This window comes from Stylophora pistillata, chromosome 14, assembly GCF_964205215.1.
Source record: "Stylophora pistillata chromosome 14, jaStyPist1.2, whole genome shotgun sequence".
NCBI lineage: Eukaryota > Metazoa > Cnidaria > Anthozoa > Scleractinia > Pocilloporidae > Stylophora > Stylophora pistillata.
The window spans coordinates 8560738-8574906 of NC_142532.1; the positions used below are offsets into that span (position 1 = coordinate 8560738).

Consider the following 14169-nt stretch of genomic DNA (forward strand, 5'->3'; position numbering starts at 1 on the left):
ATCATAAACCAACTGATACAGGACTGCTCTTACATTACCAGAGCCATGTCGATCAGCGTTACAAAAGATCTCTGCTGAATACAATGCTGAACCGAGCTTACCGCCTGTCATCAACGAAAGAATCTTTTACGAAGGAATGCCAGCATCTCAAGCGGATGTTTACTAAGCTTAAGTACCCAGTGAAACTCATCAACTCAGCTATCGCCTGGTACACGAGTTCTACGATCCAAAGCCGTCACGAAACCCCAACTGAACTTGACGCGGCTACACAAAAACCTGTCAGAATAACTTCTCCATTTAAAGACCAAAAATCGGCCGACACAGTAAGACATCAGCTGAAAGATCTTGGCCGGAAAATCGGAACTGACCTACAACCAGTTTTCACGAGTCGTAAGATCGAGGGAAAGCTCAAGATACAAGAAGAGAAGCCCGCTTTAATTAACCACCAATGCGTTGTTTACACTTTTAAATGTGATTCGTGCGATGCGGATTATATCGGTTATACCACACGCCATCTTCATCAACGCATAGAAGAACATAAAGCCTCTGTCATTGGCAAGCATCTGAAAGAAGCCCACAGTGTAGCGTCCACTAGCCTAGAGGAAATGTTTTCCGTTCTCAAGAAATGCCGCGGAAAAATGGACTGCCTAATTCACGAAATGCTATTCATTCGCGAACAAAAACCAAAGCTAAACACGCAGTCTGACTCAATACGTGCAATAGTATTTATTTAAACATATACTGCACGATCTGACATGCTAAACACCAATAACAATGAACGCTCATTATTCCAATGAAGTTATCACATTTTATTTGTATATAATCTCTGAGCTACAATTTTACATCAGTTTTAACATTTTACTTGATAATGAGGTCATGCAGACTTCGAAACGTCGTAGTTTTTTACCGTTAATTTTTATTATCGAATGTATTTCTAAACATTATCTGTAACTAGAAGTAAAAAGAACTTTGAGAAGAAGCACAAACAAGAAAGCCACGAAATATTTGGATTTATAATAAGATCGTTTGCTCTACAAAGATTTCCGGATTTTAATGTATTCGGATATAAAGTTCCAACTTAAAACTAGGGAAAAATCTCCAGAATTGCTGCCAAACTACGATGTCTTTTTAACGAACTCGTTTACTGGTATGTAAAGAGAAACGAATCCGTAACAAAGCCTCTCGAATTGGTCAAAAAGCTTAAAAATCTGCGTTAATTGAGTATTCATTATTCAGAAACCAAATAGCTGATTGGAGAGATCGAAAGAAACAATTAGGCAAAATTACATTCACCAAACAATCAAGTGAAATATGTATAGCAAAAATCCCCCATGTTGCAAAAAAGAAATGGAATAAATTAACCCGTGAAAAAAGATAAGACGGTGTTAATTCTGCCAGATATTTGAGAATTGCGAACTCTTGGCTTCGTTTTTATCTCACTTCCTGTGACCAGTTATCAAGTCTATCAACAGACCAATATATTAATGCTATCTTTCAATTCAGGTGATTACTGCGGCCATCAATATCACGAATATTATATCTGTGGAATGTTAGAAACACGCCGCATGAAAAATTTATTTCAAAACAAATTTACAAACATGTAAGGAAAACAAGGGAACATGTTTTGACACAAATTTTCAACTACCTTTATTGACTCTAACATTAGTGATAGACTCAATTTTATAAACCATGTTTCAACAGCCAAAGAAAACAAACAACTTGAACTTCGTGTGCTCATCAAAATTACGATCATTAGCATGAAGAAACGAGAAATGTGGCAAAGATAGCGAGCTGCACGGCTGAGTAAGGCTGTTTTTATGACGATGGAATCAAAGGATGTGTGTTGTCACTGAGAGATGTAAGTCGATATATCGTTCGATAGAGTCGGTTGCTTAATAGACCTTTTGCAGTTAGTGATCACGTGCTTAGATACCGCATAGCAACACCATACTGGAGAGCAAGCACTCCAGTGATCTCAGACAAAATAGAGATCACAGAGGTCTGCATTCAAACAAAGAATACAGCGGATAACAAGTTAAAGGGTATCCCAATTCGAGAAATCTTGTAAGTTTTAATCAACAGCTTCCTTGGAGTGTATCAGCGAAAAACGAATTTTGGTGTGATTTTGCTGCTGATACACTCCGGGAAAGCCTTTGATTACTTCTTACTTTGATTTCTCGAATTGGGATACCTTTTGACCTGTTATCCGCTGTATTCTTTGTTTGAATGCAGACCTCTGTGACCTCTATACTGTCCGAGATCACTGGAGTGCTTGCTCTCCAGTATGGCGTTGCTATGCGGTATCTAAGCGCGTGATCTCTAACTGCAAAAGGCCTATTAAGAGGAGGTGGGGATTTTGAATAGACGTGGCATATCAGAGGGTTTCAAGCTACATGATCTGAGCCTTCACTTTTCATCCACTCCCCAAACCGGCCAAAATCTGTGACTCTTTAGTTCCCAGGATCTGAATCGTACTTTGCCCTTTAAGCTCTAGAGCATTCACCTCAATAGTTAATATAGTTTAGAGAATGAGCTGATATGCCTACTCATTCTTAAATCTCTTTCGTGCGTATTGTATTGGTATTGTAGGGAAAATAGATATTAAATCGCTCTAGAGGGAAAAGGATATCAAAAAGCATAAGCTCTAAGGGGTCACGCGTACAAGCAAGTCGGTGACCTCCCACCACCCCCCAAGAGTGATTAGGGAGAGCGAGACTCGACTCCGAAGGGAGGGAGTATCGGAGAAATATGATATTTTCCTCTCTGCCTTTCCATTCCTGCTTAATATTGTGGAAAAGATTTCAATAGTTTGTAAATGTGAAAAATTTCTTTTTTTATAGGTTCAAATTTATTTTAAGATTTAAAGAAAATGTGTAACGCTTCAGAGTCACCAAAGGGTCACCTCAGGGTGACCACAGGATTGCCACAGGGTAACCATAGGGTTACCACAGAGTAACCACAGGGTGTCTTTTCTGTCAGTAGTCCATGATCTACATAGGGACCAGTCACTGTTTATCGCTTGGGGGGAAGGGAGGTTATATTCCATACTCTGTCGGTGACGACTGATCACCACTGCGATCTCCCCAAAAACCATGCGATCGCATCCCCCAAAAAACATTCGACCCCCCCCCCCCAAGGGAATGAATAATTACATTTCCTTTTTTATGAAACGATCTACTTGGAAATGTTTTAGATTTTAGTTTGCCATTTTAAAATCTGTACACTGTGCAAAGTTTTCAAAATTCGCATCAAGTAGCTAAGGCATATAAGGTCCCATGGGAAGTCTTAATTGAGTCCTAGGGTGACTGAATTAAGGTCCGCAGCTTGAGGGGTTGCACAAACTTTTTGGAAGGAAAGGGTGTGTGCCGCTTTACAAGGCATGGTTTTCGAGGTTTTGAGTCTTGCCGGAACAGAGTAAAAAATTTCCCTCCTCGGTCTTTTTAGATGAGTAGTTTTGAACAGGGTCTGAACGTTAGCTTTGCGCGAGAAACGGTCTGTAAGAAGAACATAATGTTTATTTGCCATGATAAACGCTACAAATCAAATTGCTATCTATGAGCTTTTTCACTTAATTTGGAAATGTACGTAACTCTTTTACACGAACGGTGCCTGTAAGGGACCGGTCATAAAGTAGAGGGGGTGGGGGTGGGCTATGAAAAGTTGGGGGTGAGTCACTAGTTTTTAACACGTTAAAAAGGGTGGGTCAGGGGAAAAATGCACTGCATTAGGGGTGGGTCGTGTTAAATTATTCACATATCACCACAAACGTTAGTAGAATCTGTTTTTTAGTAATATATCTAATTTTCCACCTTAATCCAACTTTATATAACAACAGGAATTCACATATAAATTTTGCTTCCATTTATGTACAGTCTTAAATCTACAGAGTCAAGAAACGTTTTAAAGTATAAAATCTCGAACACTAATTAGCTTTATTGTTTTTTCAGAAACCTTCATTTTATATATCATTTCAAACATCTTTTTACACAGCTTCTCCTACAAATCATCTTTTAATAGTCATCTTCACCACTACCATCACCCTCAGAAGCATTATCATCCTCCTCCTTCTTCTCATTATCATCATTATCATCATCATCATCATCACTATCATCATCATCATCACTATCATCATCATCATCATCACTATCATCATCATCACTATCATTATCATCAACATCACTATCATCATCATCACTATCATTACCATCATCATCACTATCATCATCATCACTATCATTATCATCATCATCACTATCATCATCATCATCCGAGTCACTATCATCATCATCATCACTATCATCATCATCATCATCGTCACTATCATAATCATCGTCACTATCATCATCATCATCACTATCATCATCATCATCACTATCATCATCATCACTATCATCATCATCACTATCATCATCATCATCACTATCATCATCATCGTCACTATCATCATATCATCATTATCACTATCATCATCATTACTATCATCATCATCACTATCATCATCATCATCATCACTATCATCATCATCATCATCACTATCATCATCATCATCACTATCATCGTCATCATCATCATCACTATCATCATCATCACTATCATCATCATCATCATCATCACTATCATCATCATCATCATCCGAGTCACTATCATCATCATCATCACTATCATCAGCATCATCATCATCACTATCATCATCATCATCATCATCACTATCATCAACATCATCACTATCATCATCATCATCACTATCATCATCATCATCATCATCACTATCCGCATCATCATCACTATCATCATCATCACTATCATCATCATCATCACTATCATCATCATCATCATCACTATCATCATTATCATCATTATCACTATCATCATCATCATCATCACTATCATCATTATCATCATTATCACTATCATCATCATCATCATCACTATCATCATCATCATCATCACCATCATCACTATCATCTATAGCACGCAATACAACTTCTGACACATTTGCTTTGATTGTTTCAATAGCATCCACTGTAAATTGACCTTTACTTATTAATAGTTTTAGCCATGCAGCGACCATCTCTCTTTTTTAAGCTGTTAAGGCCTAGCACACTACAATGATTAGAGGTTATCGCATCACCATAAGATGACGAGTGACTGATTGCGGAGAACACACTCTCACAACTTTTCTCTGCTCTTTCACGGCGTCGCTTCCTGCCTTTTGCTTTATTTCTTTCACTCTTCTCTTCTTTGAGACGAATGTTTCTTTTGGATACATCCTTTTGGGCTTTTCTTTTTGGGCCTCTGCTCTAGTCGAAGTCTGATCAATGTTACTCTGCAATTCTGCAATCCTTCCCAAACATTTTTCATTAAATCGTTGCCCACACTCTTGTCCACTGATGATTTTCCCAGAGTTTTTAGTGAACTGCTGGGCATTCTCTTTCTGGATGCTACTCTTAAGCTTCTCAGATTTCTCCTTCAAATCCTGAAGTTTTTTAATCTTGTAATTAATTGCTTGGTGGCTTGTAGGCTTTAATGGTTCCTCCTCTGAATCCCTTTCTGGAATTGCTGCTTGCAATGACATAGCTGACAGCTGGCAGTGAAGGTCATACTGGCGTCTGCCTTCATAATGGAAGTTTTTCACAAAATCTCGTGCATTTCTTGATCACTTCCATTGGCATTCATAAAAAAGGGTAGGACATCTTCATTAAGAAATTTAGCTCGTGCTGACTGGGGATTTGGAATAAAGCCAAACTTCTTTTCTTTCCAAGGTGTTGTAGAGGGTTTTCTTTATGGAGATTCTGACTAAAGTAGTAAGCCAATGTTCCCCATGTAGCTATTCACATTACTGATTTTAGTTAAGGGGTGGGTCACTGGTTTTTTTGTGCCGCTCCAGGGGTGGGCCGCTCCAATTTTGTCAAATAACTCTGGGGTGGGCCACTGAAAACTAGTACTTTAAAAAAAAAGTTTCATAGCCCACCCCCCCTTTACTTTATGACCGGTCCCTAAGATTAAAAGAAAGTCGTTTGATCCCTGCTGTTCTCATAGGCGTGACTGACGTTGTCTGTACCTTGGTAGGTATTAGGCTTACCTCATATTGCAGTGTTGTGTCCGCAACTCAAACAAACGGACGCTGCAACAAACGGAAATTACAACACACAGGAAGCAACCTGCAAAGACTTCAGCTCGGTAAGTGGAGGCTGGAAGCAAACACAATGGCTTGTTTTGGTAGACAATACATTTACAAGAGGATTTCTGGCGTTTTCGACGACATTTCAATTAGATAAGCTGTTGGGTCAGTAGCCATTAATTGCTCTATGTTGTAGGCTGCTTTGACTGTTATGATTCAAGGTTTCTTTCATGTTAAAAGTCTAAGGTCTCTAAATTCAACGTTTATCCCTCACAACTGGCTCTTAAGTTTTTGAGTAGCATTGTCTGCGTTTCGGATATATTAAACTGAACCGTTGTATCGTTATACCAAAGTTGTTATTTGCGATTCCATTCCGACTTTTACTGTAGTTAATTTACATTATCAGTTTATAATACCAAATTATTTAGTAATACCCTTCCCCACTCAATTCGAAAAGGTTTATCCACGAAGTGATTTATTTCAGAGGCAATGTTTCTTATTCGTGGATCATTTCTACACGGTCGACAGCGCATGAATTTTTGCTTGAAGTTCGCCCAAAGGACATCTCAGCCTGTGGATCATGTTTATCTGAACAAAATAATGTTTTTTTTTTTAATCTTTGTCACTGCACGTGAACACTTTTTATCATTGAATAAGATGTCAGATAAACCTTTTATAAAAGATTGCGTGTGCTTGTATAAAAAAAAGTATTAAAAAAAGCATTTAAACATGAAAATAAACAATTTTTAAAAACCCAGTTTCCAGATCCTCCGTTATCTAGTCGGATGCTCTAACCACTGAGCTTCAGGAGACTCTATGGTGAGCAAGGGTCAATTAGTGGATATTGACTGGAACCGCATCACACGGCTACACAGCCAAACATCAGCTAGCGCATAGAAGCTCACTAACAGCATCACGCTGTCACACTAAAGCATCAAGTGTATTAAAGCATCACATGCAGCCAACCAGCCTCCAAAGTGAGCATGTAAAGATGAAAATAAACGATTTTTAAAAATCGAGTTTCCAGATGGGATTTGAACCCACGACCCTCCGTGATCTAGTCGGATGCTCTAATCACTGAGCTACAGGAGACTCTATGGTGAGCAAGGGTCAATTAGTGGGTATTGACTGGAACCGCATCACGCGGCTACACAGCCAAACATCAGCTAGCGCATAGAAGCTCACTAACAGCATCACGCTGTCACACTTAAGCATCACATGCATTAAAGCATCACATGCAGAAAAAAAACAGAAAATGCAGAAAACAGAACATGCAGGAAAAAAGCATTGTACAATTTTTTTTATGGAAGTGGGCCCCCCGAGCTATGAATGATTACAAAAAGTCCATACCCAGCCTGTCGTTAATCACTTCCGAGTTCAGTGGCTCATAGCCACTTTGATTTCAAACCTTTCCCTCGGTGTTTAATGGAAACTCCACCATGAACACACACACACACACACACACACACACACACACACACACACACACACACACACACACACACACACACACAAAATAACTACTGCCAGCACGGCCAAGCTTACGGACGAATTCATCACACCACAGTGCAAATTGAAAAAAAAAGGAAAATAAAAAAAAGTAAAAAAATAAGAGAGTGTGAAGTAGCAGAAAGTGTAAAAAGTCTAGATGAGAATTTATATAGGTATTGACCTTGGAAACCTCGAACTTTCCTTACAAATTGCGGAAAACTAGGTCTTGCTTGGTTTCCTCTGTGTTTACCAAAACAAATTATCCACGTAAGTGCACAGGCGCAATCGTTTGACCCCTGCGTTCCTTAACCGTAACTAATTTTATTGTTCAACTTAAGACATATCTGACTGGTTTGCGCATATCAAGTGATGAGTGAGGTCGCCTTCATTTTTCTCACCCTTCAAAATGGCGGCGCATATTCCTATGGCTAAAAGGTTTATCTTCAGCCAAAACACCACGCCATTGCCATTTCTACGTTGCCGCAATACGCACTGAAACTTTGCATTCAGAGTTACGAATTTCCGCGTTTCTCACAGAGGAAATTTTTAAATCAATCACCAAAGAAATTTTGGCTCGTAAACTCCTTTTATTTTCATCGAAAAAGCACGTGCGCACCTCATTAGCCCTCTGGGAAGTTTGGTTTCAAGTCTGTCTTAGTTTGCGAGGGCCTAGAACAGAACTTCTCTGCAAGATGGCAGGCAGTCTGAGAGGAGAATTTTTTTTTTGCCTTAAGCGCGGAGTGATGGTCAATTGGTCGCACTAGTTGGTACACGAGAATCCGTGTGGAATGGACATTCAAACGACTCTTATGCTTCTTTCGTGCTTAGCAACCTCCCGCGTGCATCCATAACTCAATAGTGTACGCTGTGGTGTTTACCATTTGTTAACTTGTGAACAAGCAGAGAACGGAAATTTTATTCGCATCTGTACGGATCTTTGACTCCTTTACATACAAAAAGTGTCACAAAATGCAACTTATGTATCAAATATAACGATATTTTCCACAGAATCAGACTGATGTTACAATTTATTGATCGAGTTGAGGTGTGAAACGCTTGTGTACAAGTACAAAACGGATACTGAATTCACATTTGCCGAGTACTTTGACTCCTTTACATACTTTGTTTTTTGAACGAACGGCGCCCGCGATCAAATTTACGGTAAAGAAAGGCTATCAATTAAACACGCGTAATACTTGACCAATCAGAACGCGCACAGTTTCACAACTGTGTGACCTCACAATCACTAATTGTAACTTCAAGAGCCAGTCTTAAACACAAAATGGATTCCGCGGCTATAGATAATCTTTCGCGTGGTAAAGGCTTCATGGTTGAGCAGCGCACCTCAGAGAATGTCTGTGATCCGAGAGCAGGAGGCAAAGCAGAGATCGAAAACGCTTGTGTAAGCGAGAAACAACAACTATCAGAGTTCACTGTTAATGACAATATACCAGCAATCGATATAGATGGCACCGAGGCGGATCAAGCACCTATTTCAACCGACTACGATGACTTTATTGGAGAAATTAGCGACAATCCGTCAGTTTCGATCGGGAGCGAGCCCGCTGAAGCTGTGAAGGAGTCAAAGAGGTGTTGTGATGATAGAAAAATTTACGCATGTGACCGAGACAGCTCAAACTGCGAGGAAGGACAGCGCAGCGAGATGAGAGATCAAAGCTCTCAGTCTATTTCTTTGCCAGAAGACGCCGTAAGCGACGAAGTCAAGATAATAAAGGATAAGCTAGCTATTAATAAGAAAGAAACTGAAACTATGCAGAAATTAATGGAAGACGTGCGAATAGACTATGAAGAATTACAGAAAAGTTTTGATAAGAACACTAGTGAGACAAAAATTATGGAGAGCAAAGTGCTTATGAAAGAAAGCAATGAAACAAGAAAGCAGAAAGCTGAGAAAAAACGCTCGAAAAAGGATAACAAAGTTTCATCTTCAGATGAGAAAACGGAATCGAGATTTTTAGGTAGAAGGAAAGTGAGTTTTACTCGAGAATCTTTAAGTGCTCTTCAAGGAATTGACTGTGATGAAATAGCATGCCCTTGTCTTGTGAAAAGTGTACGTAGAATCGTTATGGATATCAGAGCAGAATTCAAAGACACCATTCTGGACTTCAAACAATGCTCTGAGAAACATTGCACAAGCATTGGCAATGAATTAGCCAGGTTAAAACGTGAATATTCGTGCGCTGTAGAAAGAAGGGATTCTGAAATAAGCGGCTTTGAAAAAATCACTAAAGGGTTAGAATCACGATTACTGGAAGCCAACAAAGAGTTGATCACTTTGAGATCAGCAGCTGCATCTGTTTCGAAAGAGAAGCAGAAACTATACGACGATATTCGTTTGCTGAAAGATGAACTATTGAGAACAAAATTCGAAAAGGAAGCTAGCCAAGCAGACTTGGTGAAAATAAAAGAAGGATTGAAGAAATATTGCACCGCTGAGGAATATGAAGAATTGCAGAAGTTAAATTTTCGATTTGTTGGAGATTTTGGAAGCAGAGAAATCGAGGGTTGCGGTCAATCTTCTGATAACATAGAGGAGTTCGATAATATCGATGAACTTCGAAACAAAGTGTTCTACCCGGTTTTGAAAAAAGCTAAGCAGGAAATTACAAGGCTAAAAGAACAAAGACAGGAGGCTGAAAATCGTTTGGAAGAAAAAATTTCTGAAGCAGTAAAATCAGAGAGTTCTTTTAACAAACAATTGCGTGAATCTGTAATGGAACTTAAGCAGAAGGAAAGAACAATTGTTGAAATGAAAGAACAGCTGTCGAATGCAGAGCTGAAAAATGCTCTGATAAACAAAAAAGTAAATCAGCTAGAGAAAGAGAAGGAAGATTTGGATAAAAGGTATAAGCAAGAGTTGGAAGAAGTTAAAAACAAGTTGAGGCCATTCAGCAAGAGCCGTCAAGTTCATAAAATGAACGGCGATCAGTTACCAAAGGGAAATGATTTGTCAAACGATGATGACGCTGGACCGAAAAATTTTCCCGAAGACAAAGAAGCGAAAACGCTCGCAAGAACGGCAGAGATTGAAGAATATTCATCTGACGACGGAGACTCCCAGAAACGATTTTTCCAGGTAAGAAAAAGCAAGATTACCGAGTGAGCATCCCATATTTCGCCTAGATTAAGATGTCTGATCTAATTCGATCATGTAAAGGTTAACGCTATAGGACTTTGTTTGCTTTAAAAAGCAATGCTTGACCTTTGAAAATCATACGAATGGAGTGTGAGGGAGGAAAACGGAACGAAAGGTAAAGATTCAAGAAGACTAGTACTGTAAAACCAACTGGTGGGGCTTTAGTAACCGGCAAAGGAAGAATGAGAAACTGAAGCCTGCAGTCCGCAGCGGTTTCCCTAGCAACTGCAACCTTTGTCTGTCTTCACTCGCTGCTCTACTCGATTATTTACGTTGACTGAAGGCCTGAAAAAAGTTAGTTTAAGCAGCGACAGCGATTTAATTTATGCAGGCTGTATGAACATATAAATTCTCTGTTAGCGCATCACAAACGAGCCAGCAAAAATACAAACAAACAAACCAACAATAACTAAAACAACAACGGTTGAGCTAAGTCTCCTAAGTGACGCCAAGTTTGTTCCGGGAATTTTTTTCTCGTCAGGATGAGTCTCTGCTTAAGAAAGACCTCGGGGCTGAAAAGAGAAAAAATAAATTGTGCCTGTTGGAAATCGGAAAACTTAAAAGAGAACTCGATCAGTGGAAGGAAATGGTCCGCGAAGATATGGATGTGGGTGTAGGTTTCCTTCGGATCGAAAATGAAGATTTGAAAGATGAGTTACAAGAGAATCAGTAAGTTTGACGGGGCCTGTTTCCGTTTCATGGTCTTTTTGAAAATGTAGCTTAGAAAATGTTTGGATATCAACAAATTGGTTTTGCCTTCGCAAACTTAATCCAATGGCTTTTGAATTCTGATGAAGGGAAAGTTCCTTAACCAGAGCTTCTCGATCGAGTGGCAAACTCCAAAATCTGTATAACTTGGTACCACAGAATGAAGGAAAAAGTCACAAAGTACCTATGGGAACGTAGATTAAATCTGTTAGTTAGGTTCAATTGGTTAGCCTCATCTAGGCCGGTTTGTGGAGACTGAACACGAAGGACATAAACTGCGAACAACGTCCAACGGTTGTCAGAGGAAACAGCAAAAGAAAACCGATGACCACCGACCGACTGCCAGGCACAAGCTTCAAATGGGTTCACATTTGTGTGCGATTGATTTAAAAGGTGGCACGAGTTATAACAGAGAAATAACAGAGCACGACGGGAAGGAATATAATGGCTCTATGATACTCAGTTGAAACATTCCGCGTGGCATAAAGTACTCCAGCTAGCTTAGACCAGAGGCGCACCCCTCTGATTAGAATTGAAAGTATCACTAAGTTGTTCTGTTGAGCCAAAGGGATCTTAAGCGAACAGGACGGCAATGCCGAGGAAGGCGTCTATTAAAAAATGAGTTTATACCTTAAGTTATAATTTCGTGAAGGTTTGGATACGTTTACCCTCTCTAGCAGAGCCATACCTCAACTTCAACATAACATATGTGGTTTATGTTAGATTTTAACTCTGTGATTTCTTGCCATATCCAGGATTTTCATCACAGAGTTGGTGTCAAAGAAGAAGCTACACACCCAAGTCATTAAAAAGTTACGGGCGGAAAATGCCATGTTGAAGGTTTGCTGAAAAGATTCATTATCTTCTTCATTATGGGGACGTTCCATTGTACCCACAAACCCCCTCTGTCACCTCCTTACAGGATAGCAGCGTCCTTTTGAAGGGGTTCGAATTTTATCTCGTGAGAACCCGACAAAATTTGGATCCTAAGATCGATGTTTAAAGATTACTCCCCCCTCTTTACCACTCTCGTTTTCGATTTCAAGGAAGCCAACCAAATATTTAAGGGGGCGGGGGCGGGGGCGGGGGCGGGGGCGGGGGCGGGGGCGGGGGCGGGGGCGGGGGTGGGGGCGGGGGTGGGGGCGGGGGTGGGGGCGGGGGTGGGGGCGTTGCTGATAGAAAGTGGAACGTTTTGAGTTCGATATGCATATACAAATACTATTCTAGGTCCAAAGAAAGATAAAATAGGTCAAGAGACGTTTTCTAAACAATTTACTTTCATCATTTTTAACTTTTTATTTTTGTTAGATAGCAAATTTTGTATTATTTTGTAAAACTCTCTCAAAATAAAGGTAGGGAGAAAATCGAGATGAAAACAGAGAATTCGTTCCTTTTCGCTTTCTATAATTCTAAGGGCACAACAGAAGACGAATATGACGATGTTATTTCACTTGAGTCTGACGACGAAACGTTCTATGAGGGGCTTGGGTACGATCGAAGTACAACCCAAGAACAGAGAGTAAGATTTGACAAAAATGGGAAAATTGAGAAGGTATAACATCCCACTCTATATATCTATTCGTCTTTAATCTTTAAGCAGTTCTTTCTTTAGGATATTCTCTGGGAAGCATGAAAGTGCTCATGAAATCTAAAAGTGGCTGTTTTAGAGGCAAAATAATGCTGTACGAATTAGATTCAAGAAAAGGTGAAAAAAAGATAAAGGAATTTTCAAGTGTTAGTACACTGACAATGAATCTTCAACTTTCCCCGTCATTTTAAAAGTTAACTTTGCCTTCCAACCGATAATGTCTTAACTTTGGCAAACTTAGATTCTCCGACTTTAACGTCCACTAAATTCAATGCGTACTAATTTTATCGTGCATGCTCTTTATATCTACGGTGTATGTATCTGCTGGGCGTCCGCTCAAGCCTGGATGCGTAGAAGACTAAGAATTATTTGATTTGATCAAACAGGAAGCGCAACGTCCAAATGAGAGCAAAGATCTTCACATCGACACTAGTTTGGACTTCTTGGATTGCAAGACAAGCGTAAGCGAAAAGGTGAGCGTAAATGAGAGAGAAGTTATCGCAAATAGAAGTTATTATAACCAGGAACGGAAGACCCACTATTTATCGCACCCGCAATTCGTAACAGCGTAAAACTAAATTTCTGAAGTCAAAGCTCGAGTTAAAAACCCTTCGATAAAAACTTAATTTATCGTCCCTGCTGATTGCTCTAACGAACGGTACCGAGTTCGAAAGGCGCTTGTTCAAAATTGGTGCTCAGACTCTTTTCCCGTGTTGTTATCCTCCATTTTGAATGCAGAGTACCGTTGTTCTTTCGGTCCCAGAACCCGGTTCCCTGTAGATTATTCCTGGTTTTGATAATATCCTATCGGCAACGTTGATACTTCATCGTATTTTCATAGAAGGATAATTAATTGTTTTTATTAACCTTTTTTTTCAGGAATAGTCCACGAGAAAATTGTATTTTCGGACCACGGCGTCAGAAAATGGACCATATACATTTATAACTTTACTCGTTGTAAACAAAATAAACTGTAAAAATCTTTGTTGATTTGTTTGGAACCAGCTTCTTTTTTCATTACAACTCTAGTCTAATGACGCTATAGGTTGCATTACAAGCACATAAGCTATGCGGCTACATCATGCGTTTCTGTTTGTATGTACT

General features: G+C 39.6%; 1 protein-coding gene across 2 annotated transcripts; it reads left to right on the forward strand.

The window, feature by feature from the left end:
- Window positions 1–8679: 8679 nt before the first annotated feature.
- LOC111333169 (uncharacterized) lies at window positions 8680–14053 on the forward strand. Of its 2 annotated transcripts, XM_022938692.2 has the most exons (6): window positions 8680–10709; window positions 11251–11438; window positions 12233–12317; window positions 12892–13029; window positions 13452–13538; window positions 13945–14053. In XM_022938692.2, the coding sequence occupies exons 1-6, from the start codon at window positions 8895–8897 to the stop codon at window positions 13948–13950; spliced, it is 2319 nt and encodes a 772-aa protein (XP_022794427.2). In that variant the 5' UTR covers window positions 8680–8894; the 3' UTR covers window positions 13951–14053. The 2 variants fall into 2 exon arrangements, with proteins under 2 accessions (XP_022794427.2, XP_022794428.2); XM_022938693.2 differs by lacking the exon at window positions 12892–13029.
- Window positions 14054–14169: the final 116 nt, after the last annotated feature.

Bases quoted from the DNA above. Each gene is read 5' to 3' on its own strand.
- LOC111333169 (XM_022938692.2), top strand. From the start codon at position 8,895: ATGGATTCCGCGGCTATAGATAATCTTTCGCGTGGTAAAGGCTTCATG. The intron at 10,710-11,250 runs GTAAGAAAAAGC...TTTTCTCGTCAG, and splicing joins CCCAGAAACGATTTTTCCAG to GATGAGTCTCTGCTTAAGAA. The intron at 12,318-12,891 runs GTTTGCTGAAAA...TATAATTCTAAG, and splicing joins CGGAAAATGCCATGTTGAAG to GGCACAACAGAAGACGAATA.